We start from the raw sequence: 24,754 nt of genomic DNA, 5'->3' as shown, positions 1-24,754 counted from the left end.
ACAGTTTGTGTCGCCCAGTTTTTATGTAAAGAAAGAGTCCATGAAGCAGCGCATTTAGGAACGCCAAATATTGGCAATTTTTTTTTTCATGCTTTTTCTACGCACTCAGCTAGGTATCAACCACAAGCTGGTTTCCATGGAAACAAATATCAGCGAAGGGATAAGAAGGTTCAAGGCGGGTCCTAGAAACGCTAGGCCATCGCCATGTCAGCAGCCATGACAATGAGTTCATTCAACTTAATCTGACTTTAAGTGCAACTCCAAAATTTCCTAATTTCTTCCCTGCTTAAACTTTTAAACGTTTTCCTTCACTTGAGGAATTAGCTGAGGCCTGTGGTATACATCAAGTCAGCAACACTGCTCGTGGCAAGTAGGTCAGCACACAGGGCTGAGGAGTCAGCCCCGAGGAAATCCAGCTTAAAGCTGTTCAGCTAGTTTGTTGTTCAGCTACTAAATCTGCTGCAGTAACAAGTTCTCGCAGTGCTAATTCTATATATGAAATATAAGTAAATGTAGAATAATCCAGATGGAGATAAACACGGCCCTGACCAAATGATCTTAAAAGGTCTGGGACTCGACTTGAACGATCACACTGGCCGTTCAGTATTTCACTTTTCAGAAGCTGACTGTTTGTTCAGCTGAAAAAAAAGTGTAAAGACCCCAAATAACCCTCTGACAACAATATTAATTAAGAAAAAGATGTGTAATAAAAACACAGCTGGTGTTATTCCGCATACTATAACACATTTTAGTTTTAAATTTATGCAACTGATGTTGTCAAACTAATAAGAACACGATCCCAGTGAACCAAGGTCACACAGAAATTATTCCTCTTCCCTACAGCTACAACAAATTTTGGTGGAGTCACGGTCAGCGTTACACCCAGTCCACCCAGCACGAGTTCAGAGCATGCTGACTGAAGTCCTCTGTGGATATCCAGTTTGGGGTTTAATACTCTGCAACCAAAACAGGAGTGAAAAGGTCACATAGGATGCCTGTGGTCCACCCAGTGAAGAATACATCTTTGATTGCAAATTTCCCTTCCGTGAGACTAATAAAGGATTATTTTTCCTCATTTAAATTTTGCACAAACTGCCATAGCAGGGAAAATAACCATTATAGCATTATTATGGCATTACAGCTCCACCCTGGTTCAACTAGACTGTGAGTTGCCACAGTAGAAGCTCTGTGAGGCTGCAGTCTGAGACACATTTGAGATGAATGCCAGCATGCTAACATGCACACAGTGACAATGTTAATATGCTGTTTTCAGGCATGTTCTAGATAGCACCAAACAGAAAGTACGTTGAATGGGAATGTCATTACTTTTGCAGGACGAACTGCAATTTTGACCTGGTGATGGTGCTGGATGGAGGAGTTAAGGGATCACCAAAGTAATTACACTTAATCTTTAGGGGTCGTAAATATGTGAACAAAATTTGAGATAAGATAAAACTAAATCCCACACCAGGGAAATTTACTACAGCAGCTCTAGAGACAAAAGCAAAGGAAAAGTGAAAAGTGAAGATTTTTAAAAAGCTATATAGTAATATAAATGATTAATATATAAAAGCTTCACTTATACAGATCCTGTATGTCCATGATGGATAATTGCACAGGATATCTGACAATATAAAATTATATAAATATTATTGCATAGTAAGTTATTGCACAAGCAGGACAACTGCACAGAATAGCTGCACAGTATAAATATACATATGAGGAAAATTTATAAGGATATTTACACAGACCCATATATATAAAATACAGTATGTATAATATGTATGATATTACTAAATAGGATATATACGTAACCAAAGGTAAATATTGAAAAATAGCAAGCCATCCAATAGTTGTCAAGATATTTGAGGGAACAAAAAAGCCAGAAATGTCAATCCAGAGAGGAGAGGAGAAGTCAGAGGTCACCAATGTCAGTAGGATTCATCCCCCAGGGACCATAAATGTCTCCAAAAATTTTTATGACAATCCATGACACAGTTGTCAAGATATGTCAATCTCAACCAAAGACGTGGACTGACCAATAGACTGATATTTGTCAAGTAAAACCCTGTCTCCACCAAACACTTTCAGTATGGCACCTTTGAAAGCAATTTAAACGCAACACCTCAGACATGGTACCTGGTCTGTTAAACATGTCAACCGCAAACAGTAGTAGTATCACTCACTGCTCCATCCAGCACTCACTGTATTTCCTGTAATTTCACTGGTGACACAGATGGAAGTCTGCACCTCGTTTATCATCCATGGAATGAAGTTGCACGCCGACATTTTCAGAACAAAATAAACCAGGCTGCTCTCTCCATGGGATATTTAAAAATACCGGGTTTGTGCATTTAGTCCTTCTCAGGCAAGCTCAGGGGTTTAGTTTTGCTGGAGTCCACAGGAAGGACGCTCCGCCACGCTTTTTTTTTCTCCAAGTGAGGATTAGAATATATGCAGTTCACATAATCTGGTCAAAATTAATATACATTTTCAAATACTTGAAGATCCACTTATCACGAAATCCAAGAGAGGCAATAAAAACTAACGGAACAGTCAAAGTTGTCACAGTGAAATTTAAGGTGTGCTGATGGATTCACGTCGTCAACTCATGCACTGAGTAACATTACAAGTAAACGTTCCACCTTAAAAGCCCCCGGCAGTCGGGCCAGTGAATAAAGTTATTTTTTCTCAGACTCTGGCTGCTGCAATAGGCAGCAAAACATGCTTTCATTTTATAGTTATAGTGTACTAATGTATGTGAAACTCTCCACAGTATGAACAGTGGTTACATGAGCCTCAAAACCAGCCAAAACTCAGCCCTGAGCAGAATGACCATCCGCTATTAACCAATCAGACTGCATTGTTCACAGCTCCACCTTTTAGTACCAGATCTGTGTGCTAGGTACCCCAGAGGGGGGACCAAAAATGGGGACGGTACGGAATGGTTCCACTGGTACCATCCACGACTTTTCCCAGTGGAAACAGAACAAATGTGTACCAAACTGAACTGTACCGTACTGAACTACTTGGTGTAAACGAGGCTTAAGACAGGCTGCTTTAGGATAGGAAGTGTAAACTGTCAAAATACAGAGACAGAGACAGAGACAAGGCCTGGAGCAATGCTGAACAATATCTTTATATATTAACTTTCAGGGCAGAAACATTGTCAAACAACACGTGACCAGATCAAGACTGTAAAATGTATCTGGACTCGGCGTGGACTGAATGAGCCCATTGACAGAGAAATGAGCGTAAAGTGGTTGAATGTCCTCATTTAGCTACAGTACAGTAGGATACAGTGTGTATGTAAACACACATGCACACGCACACACACACACAAAGTGGTACCACAGCTACACTGACTGCCAGTAGGCACTGTGATATCTATCACATCCACAAACAAAAATCATGTGTTATGTGTTGGCAGTGTTATGATTAGTGTGCTTTTACTTTGATATGGCGTATAACTCAGACTCTCACACGCAGTTTAATTTAATCAGTTTCATATAATTTTAATGTTATTTTCTTGAGTTTATACTGCCATTATTTTGGATCTATAATGCCCTTATTATAATGACCACTTTCAAAGAATATCTTAGTTCAGGTTTAAGTAGTTTTGAAGCTCCTTAACGTGCATTTTTGGAGTTTCCCTCCTTGTTTCCTTTATCTAGGAACATTTCTGTTTTATAACCTGCTCTCTTAATGAAGTCTATTACCGTGTTAATATACAGTTAAAGCAAACTGTTCGGTTGCTTCACATTGAAAGCTTTTCATCAGCGAACCACTGGAGGACTTTTACTGCAGCTACAGGAATTGTTGACACAGCGTAACCGGCTTTTCTGATAAAATCAAGTGTACATCAAGATAAAAAAGGTATTTCTGAAGCGAGACAAGAACAAAAAAGACACAGCCCCTGGTGAACTGGTTAGATAGAGGAGAGCAGGTAATAGGTGTTAGTTTCCATTTGAAAAACAATACCTTTAAATCAGAACACCCAGTTAAGACTCTATTTACTGCCATCTGGGCTCATATTATCAGTGTCCTTTCTTGTAAGTGTTATTTTACAATCAAAACTCCTTTATTTGTTGAGTTTTTACGGTGTCAAGAAGCATAAAGTTGCACATGGCCACACTATTTTAACATCTGGGGGCACAGAGGGACTTAGAAAATATAATTCAACAATTGTTAATCCTGTGAGCACTGGGTCATTAACTGCAGCTCACCCAGTGCCCTCCCACCCCATTCTTCTCCGTAGATGGCTTGCCATTGTGAATGTGAATGTGAATGTCAAAGTAAATATGCAAGGTGGACTGAGTGAGTAGGCAATGAAGAGCCCTCTGGTTGCCCTACATCTCCTGTTTGTTTTGCCTCCACCTTTGGAAAGGTACTTGAGCGGCCTCCTGTTCTCAAGGAGCCGTGCCTTGCGGTCTAATCATCTTTTGTCATGCAAACATTTGCTTTCGTCAAACAAAGAGACCCTCTCTGTGATGTCTTCTTGTCGTCCGTGGCACAATATTCAGTGCAATCAGCATTAGATGCTAGATAATCAAAAAATCAAACAGAGATAGAGGCTTCTTGTTGTCTTCAAACAGCATTAGGTATAAAAAAAAACGTACAATTCTTGCATTTTTGTTGGAGCAACAACTTGTGCAAACACTTTAAAACTGGTGTGATCATTCTTGAACATATCCACCCAACGTTATTATGAATCAAATCTGTTTAACACTTGGAAATACCTTTTCCCTAAAGAGTCTGATGTCTTGTTTACTTGGAAAAATGACATTTCTGATCAGCTGACCAGAGAATGTTGACTACAATTCAGGCCCGCTCAGGTTTCAAAACAATGTGGGTCTTTCCACTTGGTTGTTTTTGAACAGGATGGACGCGCATTCTTCAAGTGTTTCTATGCGACACTACAGCATACAGCATCATTGTTCATGTGGCCTGAATGTCTCACCACTGCGGTTAGAGAGCATTAAGTTCACTAAAGACGCCAGCCATGGGTCTGTTTCGTTCATGATTTAGTCATTTATGGGAAAAAGAAGACACTGTGAGCTACAGGATGTGTCATGTGACATCCAAAAGGCATGTAAGAGCACATCCAAAAGATAGAAAATAAAAGGATATGAAAGTGTTGCAACATCCTGGCCACACTTGAATAATGGGAACATTATGAAAAGTAAAAAAAAAAAAGTGGTCTGCCTGTAATAAAAAAAGGATCATAACCAACCCAAGGTGAAACAAAAACCTAACACAACTACTCAAATTAAGTGACAGCTCCTTTAAAATCTGATGCCAAAATTACAAAGCATGCTGCGTCAAAGAAAAGCTGATCCGCGGAGAGCAGAGGGGCTGCGTTCCCTTCAGTGAATGCCAACGGGATGCAAGGGGGCACAGTGTTTTACAGATCACTCACTGATGTAAGCAATCACAGTGACCTATCGAAATGCCAAGTGCAGTGGCATTCAAGGCCGGTGTTAAACAGAAAACAGAAAAGCAAGTATTTAGCTTTTATGCTGTGCACTGGCTAAAGGACTCTCCAGGGTGCACAAGCAAATGACAGGAATTAATTAATTAGAAGTGTGCCATTTGGGAGGTCGCTAAAAGGCAGCTGATGAAGTAATTAATCATGAGGTTCTAAATCTTAATGATAAATCCAGTTAAATCCGAAAATTTTACATCTCAGTTTGAGCTATGTGACCTTGAGGTGGGTTTTACTTGTAGTTATCTAGCCCCGTTCTGGACTGTCTCTCACACAGTGGATGGTTCTTTAGAAAAGCTCAGGGATGAGGCCATGTGCTGCAGAGGTGCAGACATTTTCCAAAACAAACAGTCTTCATCTCTTACTTTTTTTTCATGTATAACCGAAAAATATTGTTTTTGCTCAAAACAGTTTTCTAGTGCGACATCTTTTTTGTCTCATTGTGGTGCGCTAAACCATGATAGGCTCTTTACTGCCCCCTGAGGCCTGGAGCGGTAAAATACCCACTGGTACTTCATCACACTTAACAAGAACACTTGCACTAAGTGTTTGAAGTGTCAGTTGCCAACACTGTGCTCCCTTCTGGGGGAAAGAATTGTGTTGTCACATAAGTAGAGAAGCATAAAATGTTGAAAAGCTGTAGTGTCATGGGTTGTTAAACAAATGAACAGAGATTTAAGGCACATAAGACACATGAATATTCACTGTTAGCATGGTAAATCACTAAATAATGCCAGTGACAGTTAGGACTGATGGACAGCTAATGTCATCAAGTAGAGCAGCTCCCGTCTGTCGTCTCCAGCTAAATCTCAGCCTTGATTAAACAAGAGTTTTTACGAGCAGGTTACTTACTTAAAGACAACACTTAGGACGGAGATTTATTTGCTTTTTAGCCAAGCATTTAAGTAGACAGCCAGCTGCGTCAAGAACACATGAAGCTTAGTGTAAGTTCAATCGGGACGACTTTCTTTGCGCTCATCCATTCACAGTTCTCTCCATCCCACTCCCACTGCTTCCTCTAATCAGCTGATAATGGGTGTTCACTCCTCTAGTTATCCAATCAACCTTTGCCATGATCTCTATCAGCCAGTCAGGATGCAAGATGCTACTCATCCAGATCATCAGCACTTTTCCATCTTCCTCTCATCTCATCTTTACCATCTCTACCACCATCAGCTTCTAGACTCTGGGGGGTTGCCTATTCTACCATGGATTCATCACCTGCCTCAAATACATATCATCTAAATGGGATCGCCAAAGACTTTTCACATTTTTCGTTCTTATGTGCACAAGTAAATAAATATTCTTTTCACAAAAAAAAGAGTCTCTCCTGATTGAAATACTTGCGTATGTGCTTTGCTTGTCACTGAAGGATTCAATTGGAGATCATCAGACTATCAGAGAATTCAGACTGAAGAGAACCTTCGCATTTTCATTATGTAAATGTACGTATGTGTGCATCCTGCGAACATGTAGCATCACTTTTTGAATTGTGCACAGCCAACACTCCAAACTGAAGAAAAAAGCAATCATCATGCGCATGCGAACACATAGTTGAAGGTAATTATATCTCCGACCTTAGTCTAACAATCCCTGGTGATTTAATCAAATGTGTGTAGAAGTCCAAATAAGCAATATCCAGCCACTGTGGATATTAAATCCATTTGGACAGGGTTGTTTAACAATAAAATAAATGTACACAGACTTGTCAATACTACAATCCAAACACACGTCAAATTGCATTGACAGCGACTGCATCTTTGGTTTTCTATCCCGAAAAAAAGGGCTGTGGCCTGTGCAACATATAGCTGCTAAGCCTAAACTTAAAGCCACTGTGGAGCTGAATAGACAGGCTATTTACTAACTGACAGGCTCACTTGACCTAAGCGACTGCTGCTCATCAGATGGAAACTTCTTCTTTTTTGACACTTATTTCTCACTGCTGTAGTCTTCAATGAAAAACATCCATGAATGAATCTGTGTTCATAAACCATTCAAAGATACAAATTTTCACCTTGACATTCAGCAAAGGTACATTTGGCTTAACATGGTCCGGCTTTGCGGGCAAAAAACTATATGTGATCCTCCATTTGGCAAAACCTGTTTCTGAATGAATGGCTCCCAACTATATTAAGAGACACCTATGACAGAACAGGGAGCCCTACAGGACAAATTAGCATCCAATATACATTTTACACCAGGGATGGCTCCTATACAACACAATGATTAGATTTACGCTTCATTGAAAATGTTAACCAAACACTATTTTTGGCTTTTACGAGAACAAAAGGATACCTAAAGACTAACTTAGCATATTGGCAGACGTAAATCAAATGTAAGTGCACAGCTGCTTCTCTGAGTTTTTCTATGGGACCATCGACAGCTGCCTTCCCATAAATGGACAAAGCAACCACTAGCCAAACCTGTAACACCAAGAAAGCTAATGCCCAACTCAAAGGCATAGTTTGGATGGAAGTGGGGCTGTGTGAGGTTCCTATCTATGGTCAGTGTATATTGTGCAGCAGAAGGCGCTTGGCGAGCCCTGGTTTGGAGAAGCAGGCAGGAGTACAAACACAAATGCTAAGTAATGAACTGGTGTGAACGTGAGTGTTCGCTGTACTTAGAATATTTATCGCTTTCTGGTGCCATCAGACGGGGTCTTCCCATTGGTCCGACAGCCCATTATTCCGACATCCCATTGTTCCGACCATATTAAACCCATTGTTCCGAAGTTCCATTGTTCCGAAATCATCATGATGCCCTGTGGTTAAGGTCTGGTTAGGTTTAGGCACAAAAACCACTTGGTTAGGGTTAGGAAAAGATCACGGTGTGGGTTAAAATGAAAAAGAAAGTGGCAAACACATAAGTCGTGAGCCTGCTTCGCCTCAAGCCTTTCCCAGCTGACCCAGAGCCGGTTGCGGCGCACCATCAAGGCAGAAATACACCTGCCAGGAGCCGTTCAGCACTGCGGAAAGCTCCCCACACAACCCGGACCCCAGAGTTAATAACAGGAGGTTATGGTGTTTCATTCTCTCCTCTCTATGACACTTGTATCTCGACCAGTAGCCTACTTTTGTTTGCTGATCCTCTATGGTACACAAATACAGTGTAGCCTAGTGTAATCACATATCGGAACAACGGGACGTCGGACTAATGGGACGTCGGACTAATGGGATGTCGGACCAATGACATGGACCCAATCAGACAGCCCTTTTCAGCGGGGAACTAAAGTGAAACTAAAACTTACAGATGCTCTCCTCAAAGCCAGACTCTATTGACAAAAACAGTCATTTTACCTCGCACAACATGGGAGTTACTGATCTACCACCGCCTCAATCTGTTAGTTAATTTGTGTTATAGTGTGACTTTGATGTTTTAAAAGGTTAGTTTAGATTCACCAGAATGAGGCAGCAAGTCTCTAGCACCATGGGGTCAACAGCCAACATACTCTCACAGTAATTACGACTGTAGCCACGATGCCAAAATCGCCTCACAGCCCAGCCCAGGTATATTTCCAGACTTTCAAGAGGCTACCTTTAACACATGTACACAGAAAAACATAGGTGTACACATAACTTCTGAGTACAGGCAGTCAGGCTTGCAGTTGCTTTGAAGCACCTGTTCACCTCTTGACCAGTAAGAGATTTCTGCTGACTGTGTGTCTACCCTTCAGTACCCTGTAAAGTCTGAAGTGGGCCACATAAAAACCCCCAGGGACATGAGTGCTGACTGACATTAAGAGAGATACAGCACTGATATGTGTAGCACATGTTTTCTATTATAAGCATAAATGTAGTCATACCTTCAGCTGTCAGGCTCTGAGTAATACTTTCCCTGTAACCTGAACTGTACCTACTTTCCTCTCGTGTTGTTTTTGTCACCTTATCTCGTCTATGCTTCTATATCTGACACCACCCCATCACATACAGAATGTAACCTTTAATGGTTCATCAACAAGCAGAAACAACAGTATGAGGGAGTCTGATTTATGATAAAGAAGCCACAAAGATGACAACCAATAAAGCTGTTATCGTGAACATGATGACAGTCTAGTGCCAGCAGCACGAATATGCAGACACAAATACAGACACAGAATCTGTCGAGTCATCAAACAGGGAGACAGAGGCAGACATACATATAAATACACAAAATCACAATCACACAAATGAAAAAAGAAGAGGTTTTGTTGTTCTACAAATTATTAGGATATTCATTCTTACCCTCCGTAGGCTCCAAAAGTGAAACTCCTCTTTCTCTGCGGCATGCCGGCTAATGGATAGCTGTGAGTCAGTCAACTCAGTGCTGAATGGAGCCAGCACTTGTGTCACTTACGCTGACTGAGCATGTGTGTGTGTGAATGTGTGTGTTTGTATGCTTTGCCTGCCGTCTGAGTTCCACTCCCGCAGCCTCGGCTAACGTGCCCTGCCTCTTCCTTGCTCACACGCCTCCTTCACAAGCGGGGTGGGGGGGATGGCAAGAGGATGAGGGAGGAAGAGGGGGGAGGTGGGGCTGGAGTGTGAGGGGGCTGCTGACCATGCCAGTCTCCCAGGGAACCAGGAGTGTAGTGGCAGCCTTTCTCACATACAGGCTACATCCTCTTTCTTTCGTGCAGTGGGATCACAGAGTACACAATGACAGGTGTTTTTATATTCAAAATAAACTGTGAACGCTGACACCACACGACGCTGACACAAGCCACACAACCACTGCTTACTTGATCGTTTAAAATGGCTACAGGCAAAACAGAGAGGATTTCTTGGCGCTGAGAGTTCACCTAGAACAAGTCTTGCAACACTCCTCTCTGTCACTGCAAGACAGCTGGTTAAACAAGCTGTAGACATCAGACAAACAGTTTATCATTCTTCACAAATGTCCTAATCACGGGGCCGTGGCCCAGCTCCACTCCTGCACACTGTAGATCATCACCTACAGTGTGCCCCAGCTCCACTCCTGCACACTGTAGGTGATGATCTCCGAACAAGTTTTTAATCTGTCCCTTCATCTCCCTCCTAATTCTTTCTTTTGTAAGCCCATCACCTCTGGTATGCACATAAAAGGCGAGTTAATGTAGCGCAGAGTTACCCTGCATTAGTATTAGCCGCATTGATCAAACTGAGTCAGTGTCTGGACGCAGAGCCTCTACTTTAGCAGGCTGTTGAGTTTGATAAACTGGCAGCGGTGACAACATTAATGCCTCCATGGATTATTGTATAAAGAGGGATTGCAGTGCAGCGCATCAGCCAGCTATCTGATAGACGCTCACCTCCAAAGCATTCGCAGTATGTCGGGTGAAACAGACACAGTGTGAGGCAGGGCAGAGCGAGCTGTGTCCGATGGGAAAAGGAAAGTTTTCAGTTAATTTGATTCTAAATTATGGATAAATAAAATCTCACCCATCCAGGACCTTAATCTCCCCACGGACCAATGATGTCTTCATCACATTAACTGCTCAGCACTCGTAGTAAATGAGCACTTAATTAATCAATGCGCCTACCAAATAAGCACAATCACGCTGATAGACAATTACATCATCTCTCCACCATGACATCACCTCTTTCCTCAGAGACTGCAATATTCTAAAAACATTTCACCACAGCATCACAGTCCTGGCTGACTTTGTTGGTAATGGACTTCACTTTGTGTCTCGGCCAGGCGGTCATTTATCTGACCAGACAGATTTTTGGCTGATAGAGGCTTCATTGATTTGTATGATTATTGATTTGGTTGACATTCCCAACGATTTGTTTTCAGCCATGCAAGTGGTTTGGCTATGGGGAAGCCTGTGTCTGTCTGTCTGTTAGTCATCGCTCCACCATTTTTGAGAAATCTCAGGAAGTATTGGGTGGGTTACTATGAATTTTTGTACAGACATTCATGGCCCCCAGAGAGTAAAGCCTCACATACACTGGTGATCTCTGACTTTTCCTCTGGTGACACCATGAGGTCAACATTTGTAGTATAGAGTGAAATGTTTCAACAACTATTGCCATCATATTTGGTTCAGACATTCATGTTCCCCTCTGGATGAACTGTAATAACTTTGATTCTACCTAACCATCCTTACGTCAACATGATAATTTGTCCTATTTGTGCAGCCTACACTGTGCTATGTGTTAATAAATTTATTTAGACATAACAGACAATAAGCAACATGGTAAATATAACTAGAAATGTGCATTTAGAGTGCAGATCTCCGCCAGGCAGCCACTCAAGCTAATCACAGCCAACTCTGGTAATACCAGCAGACATGCAGCATTGTATTTAGAAGCATCTCAAAAGCTAATAATATAAAAATACTTGCCTTATCTATTTTTGATGGAGCCACAGAGCAAATCAATTGTCCTCCTAACAGGCACTGTACGTGAAATATGGATACCTAACAATATAATTATGAGTATGAATGTATTTTTAGCGACCATATCTTTGATCCATGTCGTTCATAACTGGCCTTTAATGGCATTAATTTTGACTGTAGACGACAGCACAACAAAATAGGAAATAACAACAATAAACCTAATAAAAACAGACAAAAACAGAAACCATTTAACTAAACAGCCTGTTTACATACTTATGGTAGAAGCACAAATATTAAAGGCGCTGTATGTAAGAATATACTATTGTTGTCGGTGAGATCAGTATGTTATATGAACATTATTCCTTAGTCTCTGTGACATATTAGGAGGATTTTATGACTATTTGCTTTAGATTTCTTACATATAGCTCCTTTAAGGAAAAATGACCAAATCAATAAATCTGCAAGTCTACAAAATTGGGCAAGCAAGTGCTCTGCTTCTAAAACACTTCTAGTGTGACATGACTTCAGGCACTAGACTGCAAAGAGCTGTGGACTGTGGAATTGTCCCTCCCGGCTCCCTTACAGTCAAGATGGCGGCAAGAATAACAAAAAATGGGGATTTATTCATCTGGTGTCATACCTAAGTTTAGTGGCTCATTACATGTCAGGTAGGGAATTAATCTGCTTTTTACTGGCTCACTCTTTTTCCCCTTTAAGGACGGTGGCCTTGTGGGTAACCTGTGAGGGTGTGACATGTGCTTCATTGTATGTGAAGGGAAGCAAATCTCTCGGGGTGTCATGGTGAAGATGGCAGGCGGCGAAGAGTGATAATAGCAGCGGATTTACAGTAAGTGTCTAGATAAGCAATAAAGTCATTGTTGGTAGACAGCACCCGAAGGCCTCACCATCCTTCCTTCTGCAGAGTGGTCCGGACTGCTAGAAGCTAGTTACCAGCTAATAACGACGAGCCAAGCTAAAACTCTGAGCTGGTAAGCTGTCACTGAGAAAGGTAACATGCTGATGCTCTGGTTAGAAATGAGACCAAACTTGTCTATGTCAGTTTTTGAGCCAGGACAAAGGCCTTAATGTGGCCTGCAACAGACCACACAAAATATTAGGCTGACTGGTCCAGTAGTTTGTGAGATTGGCTGCAACTTGTTGTTTTTAGGTGTGGCGATTATCACAAACTCCACACAGAAATCCTCTTGCTATGAGGCAACAGCTAATGGTTAACACTGTAGTGTCACAGCAAGAGGGCTCTTGGTTCAAATCTGCTGGTGGCCTTTAGTGTGGAATTTGCATGTTCTTCCAGCATCAGCGTGGGAGTCCAAAGACATGCAGGTTAACTGGTGCCTCAAAATTTCCCGTAGGTGTGAATATGAGCATGAATGGTTGTCTGTCTCTATGTGTCTCTGTGATCTATACAGGGTGTGCAAGGCCTCTGTCCCAGTATCAGCTGAGATAGGCTCCAGCCCCCTTCGCGATCCTGTACCAGGATAAGCGGTTACAGATAATAAATGAATGAATGGAATGAATTCCAGAAAACATGTGGCCCCAACCAGCTGGTTGAGAGCAGTCAGCAGTCAATGACATTGTAAAACAGTCAATAAAACAGGTTTTTCAACAATGTGAATGACCGCAATCACGAGAGATCCTTGAGCATACTGCCATTAATGTGCACAGAAAATATTAGGCTGACTGGTCCAGTAGTCTGTGAGATTAGCTGCTCGCAACAGACACACACACATACAGGCACACACATGACCAAACGCATGATCCCCTCCAGGCTTACACCAAGCAGAGATAATGATAGTACTGTACACATCCACCAATAAATAAAGCCACAGTGAAGGTGGTTCAGTAGAATCGATACTAAATAAGTAGTGCTACAAACAAATGCATAGAAAGGAAGCCGAATCTGAACAGAAATATGTAACGTTGCCACTTCAGCAGATGTTTGTGATTGTGAATGTTTTAAATACAAAAATAGTTTTCATCTAATCCAACACGAAGAGACATCTTTATCCAAAGCACAAGCTCTTGGCCGCAAAACTGAAACTACCCGAAACCACTTGCTTGATTTCAGCAAACACCCAGCTGTTCATTTCATCCCTGGCACAGCCACTGCCCAACTTTATTTAACTGCCACTCTATTGATTTGGTGCTTCAGTCTTGGTGCTACCTTCAGTCCTGTCTGCTTTCCTGACAATTCAATTAACTAAAGCAGCTGTGGTGTGTGCGAGGCATCTGAATGGGTGCAGCCTAGACAGAGGCCTTTAATCACATCACCTCAGAAACAAAGCCCAGTCCCTCAAGCCCACAGCTCTGGCTCCTCTTTTGTCTTAAAGGAAGTGGACTGGCAGGAAGACCCTCGAGAGGACAAAAGAAATAGAGATCTCTCCCTGTTATCCATGTTGTCAGACTCAGAAACTACAGATACTGCGACACCAGCAAAACACAGACCTAGACAAAAAGAAAACACACTGTTATTCCATAAACCAACACTGATACAGGCTATCATCTCCACAGGTGTAAACAGATGTTGAATATCTCCTCCTGCTCGAATCTGTGAATGGGAAGCTACCATCACATCAACTCAATAATTTATTCCCTGTGTGGAAAGGGTAGCAGCAGCAGTTGTATTAGCAGTAGGGCAGATGTGGAGGTAGAGTAGGTGTGTGATATACGAGGAGTGAGGAGTGGACAGAGCCGAGGCAAAGATCATTCATTCACCCTCAGCTCTGCTTTCATGGGACAGGAAATTTGCTCCTGCAGAACAAATGAGTGTTGTGCCTGTCTAAAGAGAAGCAGACGCTGATTAAACAGGGAACTTGTGCAAAAGCCTTTGTTAGGGAGGTGCATCGTAATTTATCATTCGGTTCTCTTAAAAAGAAATCTGATTCTCTATGTGTAGGAGGTTTAATGTGTTTGAGGCTGGGCAAACATCATAAATCACCCCTGATACAAAGCAACGTGAAGTTCAGGGCAATGTTTAGCTGTGCTGGCTCAACAAAAGCACATTATTAGAATAAAGCAGAATAAAACAATTCAGCTTTATGCTCGATCTTTATTCTCATTAATATTTAATTTTTCTCTGTAATGTCAGAGCGGTTTATTCTCCTGGCCATTCTCTGCTTTCAAAGCAGGGCAAATGTTGTTAATACAATTTTATTTATTTAGCACCTCTCAAGCAATGTGCACAAAGTGCATTATACGGAAAAGAAAACATCACTAAGCCAAAGAGCCAGTACAGACAGAGAGCTGTAGTTCTTAGTTTTTAACCTATCCAGTAGCCAGAACTGACTTCCAGAAATCATGACCTGGTTACTCAAGATAATCCACAGACCTTGTTGTGAGCAGTTTCATGTAGGAACTATTTTCTTTCTACTGAAGTACACCCACCAACTGCATCACAGTGCAGAAGGAAGCGAACATCTCATGGACAAGAGTCTCGTGCTCAAAAAAGCACGAGACCTTCTAAACACTAATGGCGTCCCCCTTAGCTGTAACATTAGCTGCTCAGTGGTCAAAGGTGAGCTAGCAGTAGATGCACGCTTCCTTCTGCAGGGATTTGCATTTCCATTACAATAGGGCTACCTGCTTGAAGGTGTGTCTTTAACTGATGATGGCTTGTCCTCAGTGATGAATTTAAGAGCAGCAGGCTGATCCACGGCTAAAGTCCCTGCTATTTGTGCTGTATACATTTTCAACAGCAGGGCAAGTAAATGAAGTTTACCTGTTGGAGGTGAGCTGTTTGCAGAGGTGCAGTAAGAGCCTGTTGTCTGCAGCTCTTCATCAACATCTCACTGTGGCTGTGTCTGCTTTTACTCTTCCTCCCTGCTGCAGTATTATTAGAGTAGCCTTTATTGAAGAGAAGTTGCTGCTAATTCAGTAATAACACATTTCATTTCCTATACATTCTTCACAGTAAAAGTCCACCATCATTTTGTTACGTATAAGCTTTAATTGTGAAGCAGCACAATAAGGAAATGTTGAGATTTCGAACAGCAACTTCACACAACTTCTAATACGGCTGATAGCGAACATGAAACAGTCAAATAAAGCAGATATCTAAAGTAAAAACAGGATGCAGAAGAAAAACTAAACTCTAAACCACAGAGATTCAGTTAAAAGCTACAAAAGTACTGAGAGACTTTTGAGAACATCTTTCTATGTTTCATGAGTAGAGTCTCGCAACACACACCCTTGTTTAGACAGGGAGAATGGGGGTCGTTGGGGGTTGGCTGTGGTTGGCGAGACATCACTGCTAACTGCTTGAGGGCGGGTGGCCCAGCTTTTGGACCTACTCCTGAGAAGGTCCATCTCCAGCGCAGCTTGGTATGACGTAGGGCGTCTAAACTGACAATGGAAACACAAATCGGCGCGGCATTGCTTTACTCGGCGCGGCCAAGAGTGACAATGGAAAAGGGTAAAGGTCTGTGGATTATTTTGAGCTACTGGGTCATGATTTCTGGAAAGAGACATTGCTGTAGAGTATTTCAAATATATATTTTTGGCGTTTTGAGCACCACAAGCTAAATGACATCTAGTTTTATTAAATTGGAGAGAAGGCAGACATCTCTACGGCCGATATCTCCAACACTCTGCAACTCACACCAAAACAATGTAGACAGTGTTGGGGGTGGACTGTCCCTTTAAAGGCCCTAAGAATCACTAAGTTTACATGCACAGCTTAATCGAGCTATGCTCAAAATTCGATTTTGGAATCTTATCGGACTTCTGTCCTTGTCCCAGTTTACATGCAACTGAGAAAATCGAATTACTGACAGGAACGTGTCCTCCTCCTCAACACTAGGTGGCGATATGCGTCATTTCAGCGGGTTAATACGGCCCCCTTTCCGGTTGACCTATTACGTCACTTAATAATAAACAACTGGAGTCAGGCAGCAGACCGGCATTTTCGAACAACAGCAAGATGGATTATTGTACAGCCTTGTTCATCTCGTACGTAATGTACACGTTACTGATTGTGCAGATAAGGTGCACTCTATCCCTCGTGGTCATGGTGATTTCGAGAGGCAGACAAGAACGCCGTATGCTGTTGGAGGGCTACAACAATAGCATGTCTTGTCTGTTCCAGGGTCATACGCCAGCACGGGGGTTGTGGAGGATGTGCACATGCATCGTCTAGTTTAACTCCGATTAAGGCGTATACATGCCAGAGAAAATCAAATTCCAATCACAACTGGGTGTCTTAATCGGAGTTGGAGAACTCCGATATTAGTCGGAGTAAGCTACTCACTATGAGTGCGGGGGTCTTACATGAATACAGTTTCCTGTGTTACATGTCAGATAAGGAGGGATAGCTTGCATCCAAGGGATATCGCAATTTGCTGTTGCTTCACACAGATTCAGTACGTTCATACATTCATTTTCTGTAATTGCTTATCTTTTTCTGTAATTGCTTATCTTATTGGGGGTTGCAAAGGTGCTGGAGCCTATCCCAGACTCTCACAGGGCTGACACATAGAGACAGACAACCATTCACGCTCACAATCACATCTACGGACAATTTAGAATCACCAATTAACCTGTCTTTGGACTGTGGGGGGAAGCTGGAGTACCTGGAGAAAACCCACACTGACATGGGGAGAACATGCAAAGTCTGGGTTTGAACCAGGAACCCTCTTGCTGTGAGGAAACAATACTAACCACTGCACCACCATGCCGCCTACACGCATCTTCCATAGGGCTGCATGTATGTCTGAAGATGGCCCAGCATTCTGAGCTTCAGCTCAGATAAGAAGGGCTTTACGAGCATTATAGGGAAATTACAACATGTTTGCCACATGGTTTCAGGGTGGTGGATCACAGTGGTTCTAATGCGCTCCCTGCTGATACTTATTAAGCAGGGAGTAATAATTTTGTTTTGGGGGATTAGCTCCCTCAGTAGAATCCCTGTTGGATTCACTGAGAGCTTCCCAAAACAGCTGAGTCAAAAGAAACTGTTTAACCATTTGGTATAAATGCTCAGTTTGTCGACATAAGTGTCTCTGACTGAACTAATTCCTTCCTCCAGGCTCAAACCGCTATCAAAAACACCCATTGTTTTAAAGGCACACTTGCTTTCAAATGATCAGTTATGTCTACCTAGTAGAGGATATTGTAGTTTCAGATGAGGGGGCAAGGCAGTCGACATTTTTATTTGTAAAGGACCTCTTAAGGTCTCTGCTGAGCGAGTGAACAGTCCCTTAAAGAACCAGGTTAATCATTCCACAATATTTATACTGTAGCGTCATGAACACACTGCCTATGGCCAGTGTATGTATTCTAAATATTTTCCAGATACTCAGCTGAACAAGGACTACACATACACATGGATATTTGGAGAGGGTGAGTTTGCGGAAGAAGGGGTGCCATACAAATATTTGAAGGGAGCAAATATTCAAAGGGCAATTGTGCTTTGAAGCATGAGGAAATAAGCTGAGCCTTATCTCTGCGAGCATTTTATTTTCATTACACTTTCAAAATTTCAGTAGCTGGCTGAGCGTAAGAGACTGAAGCCACGGCAGATGTAACTATTTAAAGCTGTGGCTGTTTGTTTGTTCTGGTTGTTTCAAATTGCCTGTCAAGTCACTCTGAACAGAGGAAGGTCTATTACTACACTTGACTTAACTTTATTGTCACTTCAAAGGAACTGAGGAGATATTTGATATTACGTTTGCTTTGTTGTTCAGACATTTTTCACACTTCTTCTTTAGTTTATGTAGAATTTACATCAGTTTCTCATCCTCTGCTGGATTTGTACACACACTTGGACTCTTTTAGCAGATGTCTGAAAATAACACAGCTGAAAAGAAGCTACAGTACGGGTTGTTGACTGGCTGACTGGAAGCAGTGGCGCGAGCCCACTAACCCATCCTCCTCCCGATGAGGTCACGTGCTGCTCAGGCCCCTGGGAGCCACTACAAACAGCCTCACGCACACACTGCAGCCTTTCATAGCCTCTCATTAGAGGGCTGGGATATTATGGCGGACACAGCCAAAGAAAAGAGGTGTTGTTGTCTTTGAATAGACTGAGCCCCATCCCACTTTATGTTCCACTCTGTTGAGGTTTGAATGCAATTATCAAGTCCCTATATTGTTCCCATTCTACTCATTTAATTGGCGAGAGACACGCTTTAATGTATGGAAGCCCATGTTTGCCACTGTGGTGAAAAACAAAGATCCTGTACTGTAAGTCCTTATAATGAGAATATCTCACAAAACAGTGAGTTAGTATGTAAAGATTAAGAGAAACCGTCTCAAAACAAGAAGCTAGCAACTCAAAATAATGAGAAATTTTCTGATGATTATGACTTAATTATCTCAAAATAATGCATTACTAACTCAATATAGTGACTTTGTATAATGACAAACTTTCTCAAAATAGTAATACTTGATATCTTAAAATAATGAAAAACTATATAATACCATGTTTGAGAAAGTTCCTCTTTACTGAAATATTTACTCATTATCATGAGATTATGAGACTATTTTTTAGATACCAACTCAATATTTTTGAGATAAATCATTATGCTGAGATACTAATTTATTTTGAGATAAGTAAGTCACTATTCTGAGATGTCATAATTTTGAGATACTAAGTCATTATTTTGAAATACAAAGTCACTATTGTGATAAACAAGGTCACTACTTTGGCATACTAAGTCACTATCATGACATATTAAGTTACTATTTAGAGATACTAAGTCAATATTTTCAGATTCTAAGTCACCATAATGAGATACTAAGTCGTTATTTTGAAATACTAAGTCACTATTATGAGTCACTAAGTCACTATTTTAAGATACTAAGTCACCATTTTGACATACTAACTCATTATTTTGAGATACTAAGTCACTATTTTGAGATACTAAGTCATTATTTAGATATACTAAGTCACTATTTTGACATTCTAAGTCATTATTTTTGAGATACTAAGTCACTATTTTTGACATACTAAGTCATTATTTTTGAGATACTAAGTCACTATTTTTGACATACTAAGTCATTATTTTGAGATACTTAATCACTATTATGAGACATTAAGTCACTATTCTGAGATACTAAGTCATTATTTTGACATACTAAGTCATTATTTTGAGATACTAAGTCACTATTTTGACATTCTAAGACATTATTTTTGAGATACTAAGTCACCATTTTTGTCATACTAAGTCATTATTTTTGAAATACTAAGTCACTATGTTGACATGCTAAGTCATTTTGAGATACTAAGTCACTAATGTGGCATACTAAGTCATTATTTTGAGATACTAAGTCACTATTTTGACAAACTAAGTCATTATTTTGAGATGCAAAGTCACTATTTTGACATACTACCATTATTTTTGACATACTAAGTCACTACCATGACATACTAAGCCATTTTTTGAGATACTAAGTCATTATTTTGAGATACTAAGTCACTATCATGACATACAAAGTCATTATTTTGAGATACTAAGTCACTATCATGACATACAAAGTCATTATTTTGAGATACTACATCATTATTTTTTAAAATAAGTCATTATGCACCGATACTACATTATTATTTTGAGATAAGTAAGTTGCTGTTCTAAGTTGTCATTACTTTGACATACTAAGTCATTATTTTGAGGTATGAAGTCACTATTTTGACAAACTAAGTCATTATTTTGAGATACAAAGTCACTATTTTGACATACTACCATTATTTTTGACATACTAAGTCACTATCATGACATACTAAGCCACTTTTTGAGATACTAAGTCATTATTTTGAGATACTAAGTCACTATCATGACATACAAAGTCATTATTTTGAGATACTAAATCATTATTTTTTAAACTAAGTCATTATGCTCAGATACTACATTCTTATTTTGAGATAAGTAAGTTGCTGTTCTAAGTTGTCATTACTTTGACATACTAAGTCATTATTTTGAGGTATGAAGTCACTATTTTGACAAACTAAGTCATTATTTTGAGATACAAAGTCACTATTTTGACATACTACCATTATTTTTGACATACTAAGTCACTATCATGACATACTAAGCCACTTTTTGAGATACTAAGTCATTATTTTGAGATACTAAGTCACTATCATGACATACAAAGTCATTATTTTGAGATACTAAGTCACTATCATGACATACAAAGTCATTATTTTGAGATACTACATCATTATTTTTTAAAATAAGTCATTATGCACCGATACTACATTATTATTTTGAGATAAGTAAGTTGCTGTTCTAAGTTGTCATTACTTTGACATACTAAGTCATTATTTTGAGGTATGAAGTCACTATTTTGACAAACTAAGTCATTATTTTGAGATACAAAGTCACTATTTTGACATACTACCATTATTTTTGACATACTAAGTCACTATCATGACATACTAAGCCACTTTTTGAGATACTAAGTCATTATTTTGAGATACTAAGTCACTATCATGACATACAAAGTCATTATTTTGAGATACTAAATCATTATTTTTTAAACTAAGTCATTATGCTCAGATACTACATTCTTATTTTGAGATAAGTAAGTTGCTGTTCTAAGTTGTCATTACTTTGACATACTAAGTCATTATTTTGAGGTATGAAGTCACTATTTTGACAAACTAAGTCATTATTTTGAGATACAAAGTCACTATTTTGACATACTACCATTATTTTTGACATACTAAGTCACTATCATGACATACTAAGCCACTTTTTGAGATACTAAGTCATTATTTTGAGATACTAAGTCACTATCATGACATACAAAGTCATTATTTTGAGATACTAAATCATTATTTTTTAAAATAAGTCATTATGCTCAGATACTACTTTATTATTTTGAGATAAGTAAGTTGCTGTTCTAAGATGTCATTACTTTGACATACTAAGTCATTTTTTAGATAAGTCATTATTTTGAGATACAAACCAATTATTTTTAAGAAAGTTTCTGGGGCCCTCCATATCAATAAGTGAGTGACAAGAGAGGGAGTATGCAGGTTTTTGTTTTCATCAGTCTACCTCATTTTAAATAATAAATGACATCATTTCGAGCTTATTTTACCAAACACTTACTAATGAAGGGACTTCTTTAAAGCATCAAAATTAGTGACTCATCAGCGATTCATCTTTCTCAGACAATTATGATCTGATGCAGGATGAGGGGAACAGCTATGGGACATGTTGTTCATTGATCTCTGTTGCAGTGAAAGATCTATTTCAGTTCTAATGGATCCTCAGTGCCATGCTATCTCTCCGCTGTGTCCCGGGCAGCGCGGTGATGGATGGTTCTCTGCTACTGAGAAGGACTTTGTCTCCATGCCAGGTGATCAATAGATGACTCGCCACAGCGGAGACGGACTCAACTTTAAAACCCCTCAGCTGGTGGAGAAATGCCAAAAAGCTAAAGGGCAAGTTTTAATCCCTTTGCTCTCAACTCAAGGTGGGAATAATAAATCTGATAGCTTTTTATTTCCACTGACCGCTACTGCCGTATCGACCAATCCAACATTAGCTGTTTGGGGATTCCAGAAATGTTTGCAATGGAAAGGTCAATAAGAAAGTTGGTAAAGAAAGTGGATATGTTTATGATGGAAAGAATAAGTCTGTGCGTCTGTGCTTTTATGGCTGAGAGGAAGTGATGCTCATGAGAAAGCAGAGTAACGCTGCCCTCTCCTGGACACTGTGACGTAAACCAGATTGTACTAACAGGTTAAGTCAAATACTACTATCTTATAATTTGCAGTATTTTTACATTTTTAATCCATTTTGCTTCCTAAAAATGACAAAATAATCAGAAGGGATTTGATTACAACATTTTAAATTTGATACATTATTATTTAAAATAAGCTTCTGGTGCAAATATTTAGTATTTAATGTTTATTTTAGCATGTGCCGCGCATTTGTTTGGTCGGATTCCATTTTTCAAAGCAACAAATGTTATATTACTGCTGCTGGCAGATGAAGTGCAGTAATGTCACTGAACATGATTATCTAAATTATTGAACATACAACATTTCTGCATGACTTCATTGCGTTTTTTAGATATTTAGGTCGGCCCATTTGAGAGGTTCTTAGAGACCAGGACACGATTGCAAGATTGAGAGTCATCTTTAAAAAGATGCGTAATGTATTTGCACTAAAAAGCCTTCAAGAGAAAATCGTAAAACATCTTCTAATGCATCAAAGCTGAGATATAAACCCTGACAGTGTGCTCATGTGTGCTGTCAGGTCTGACATCTATTTTATGTCTTCGGCTAGATAGAGACCTAATAGAGGGAAGTGTGTGTGTTAGGGTGGAGGTGGGGCGGTCAGAGCCTCGTCATGGGAGCAGCAGGTGTCTCTGAAAATAGAGGGAAAGTTCTGCATGTGTCACCAAGAGGAATAGTACACTGTGGTGACACAGAGGGCAAGACATGTGCTCAGTGTCCTGACCTATGAGTCAAGCTAATTCTTATCTGCAATGCAGTAAAATACAAGTCACCTTACAAGTTTGTCATCGTAGCAGTTTCACAGCCACCTTCCTGCAGAGAACTCGCTCTAACTAAGACCAGAGTGTGTGGCCCCCTCTCCTGTATCTATCCTCCATCTATCTGTCACACAGCTCAGTGGTGCAGAGCAGAAACAATATGAAATCGTTACAGAGAGGAACCGCTCATAACATTTGTAATTTATGTTGGCGCCATGTTTAATTAGGAATAACCTTTTCATCTATCTCAGGGAAGTATTTGTCCTGGATGATGATTATGATGATGATGATGACGTTCGAAGATATACAATGCAGAACTCTCCATAAGAAAAAAAGAAGTAAAGATTCATACAGAAATAATCCCTCTCAGCTAAATCATCATTATGACCCACTAGAAGTGTGTGGTGGTGTATTTTTCCACAGTGACTCTGACCTCTGCCTGTATTTTCTTATGTTCTTCCTATTTTCTGTGTTTGGAACGTTAATGGGCCTGTACCCCCACAGCACTCAGGTGAGGTCAGGGCTTTATAAAAACGTAGCGAACAGGTGTCAGACGGTAAGCAGCAGGCATCCAAGAGACACAGCACTGGGGAAAAAAAAAACGCAAAGTGAGGAAAAACGCCAAACGAGAGTTAATCCGGTAGCATGTTTATAGACAGTAACCGACAATCCTGCATAGTATACCTTTGAGTTGCAGTCAGTTGTAAAAATCCTTACCATAGCATGCCTTGAAGGTTCAGTGTGTAGGATTTAGGGGATTTAGTGGCATCTAGTGGTGAGGACTGCATATTGCAACCAGCTGAAACTTCTCCCGGTTAGAATCCCTTCAGTGTTCATTGTTCAGGAGGTTTTTACCAGAAGCCAAATTATCTGCAGCGGTCTTTTCCTCTCCAAAACAAATGGAACAGGTGATTAAAACCGGTAAGAACACTGAATAAAGCAGGTTCACACTACAAATCAATATTTCTTTTATGCTGCTGGGCATATCAGAGATGAGCCAGTAGCTCAGCACCTGCTAATGTGTGCTCACTTTTTTTTTTTCTGATAACGTTCAGGAGGTTTTATTGGGAGCCAAATGATGGACCTGGTGATTTAAACTACTAAAATTGCTGAAAAAAGCAGTTTCGCATTCACATAAAATCTGTGTTTTTCCGACACTTTTGCAAAAAGACCTCTAACTACAGTGATCGACATGGAAATGCATATGGCCCTATCTGGAGCCAGTGTTTAGTTTGTTCGTTCCGGGCTACTGTAAAAACATGGCGGTACAACATGGCGATCTCCATGGACGAGGACCTGCTCCCTATGAAGATATAGGGTGCTTTCAGACCTAGAGTTGTCTTGCTTTGGTCCAAACAAGGGACTAATTCTGTTACAAAGTTGCATAATTGTCTAGAGTTGGTTTGTGTTCTCACGGCAGCATTTACAAGCAGACCAGATAAAATCCTTGTGAGAAAGCTGCTCTTCATTGGTCAGAATTTCCATGTGGGAAAAATCCAGGAAGTAAACAA

General features: G+C 40.3%; 1 protein-coding gene across 8 annotated transcripts in view; it reads right to left on the bottom strand.

Moving 5' to 3' along the window:
* LOC117258338 (rap1 GTPase-activating protein 1-like) overlaps nucleotides 1-24,754 on the bottom strand; it is a 103,415-nt gene that overhangs the window by 69,243 nt on the left and 9,418 nt on the right. For 3 of the 8 annotated variants that reach the window (XM_033629144.2, XM_033629148.2, XM_033629145.2), the window contains exon 1: nucleotides 9,706-9,889. The exons of 1 other annotated variant lie outside the window; for it this stretch is intronic. In XM_033629144.2, coding sequence (XP_033485035.1) covers nucleotides 9,706-9,749 — 44 coding nt within the window. In that variant the 5' untranslated portion in view covers nucleotides 9,750-9,889. Of the gene's footprint in view, nucleotides 1-9,705; nucleotides 9,892-24,754 lie in introns of those variants that run through there. 4 more of the 8 variants (XM_033629147.2, XM_033629154.2, XM_078169841.1 and 1 more) reach the window with 3 other exon arrangements.

This window comes from Epinephelus lanceolatus, chromosome 8 (genome assembly GCF_041903045.1).
Source record: "Epinephelus lanceolatus isolate andai-2023 chromosome 8, ASM4190304v1, whole genome shotgun sequence".
Classification (NCBI taxonomy): Eukaryota; Metazoa; Chordata; class Actinopteri; order Perciformes; family Serranidae; genus Epinephelus; species Epinephelus lanceolatus.
Note: the sequence above shows the minus strand (reverse complement) of the source record. Positions and strands in the feature narration are given on the sequence as shown.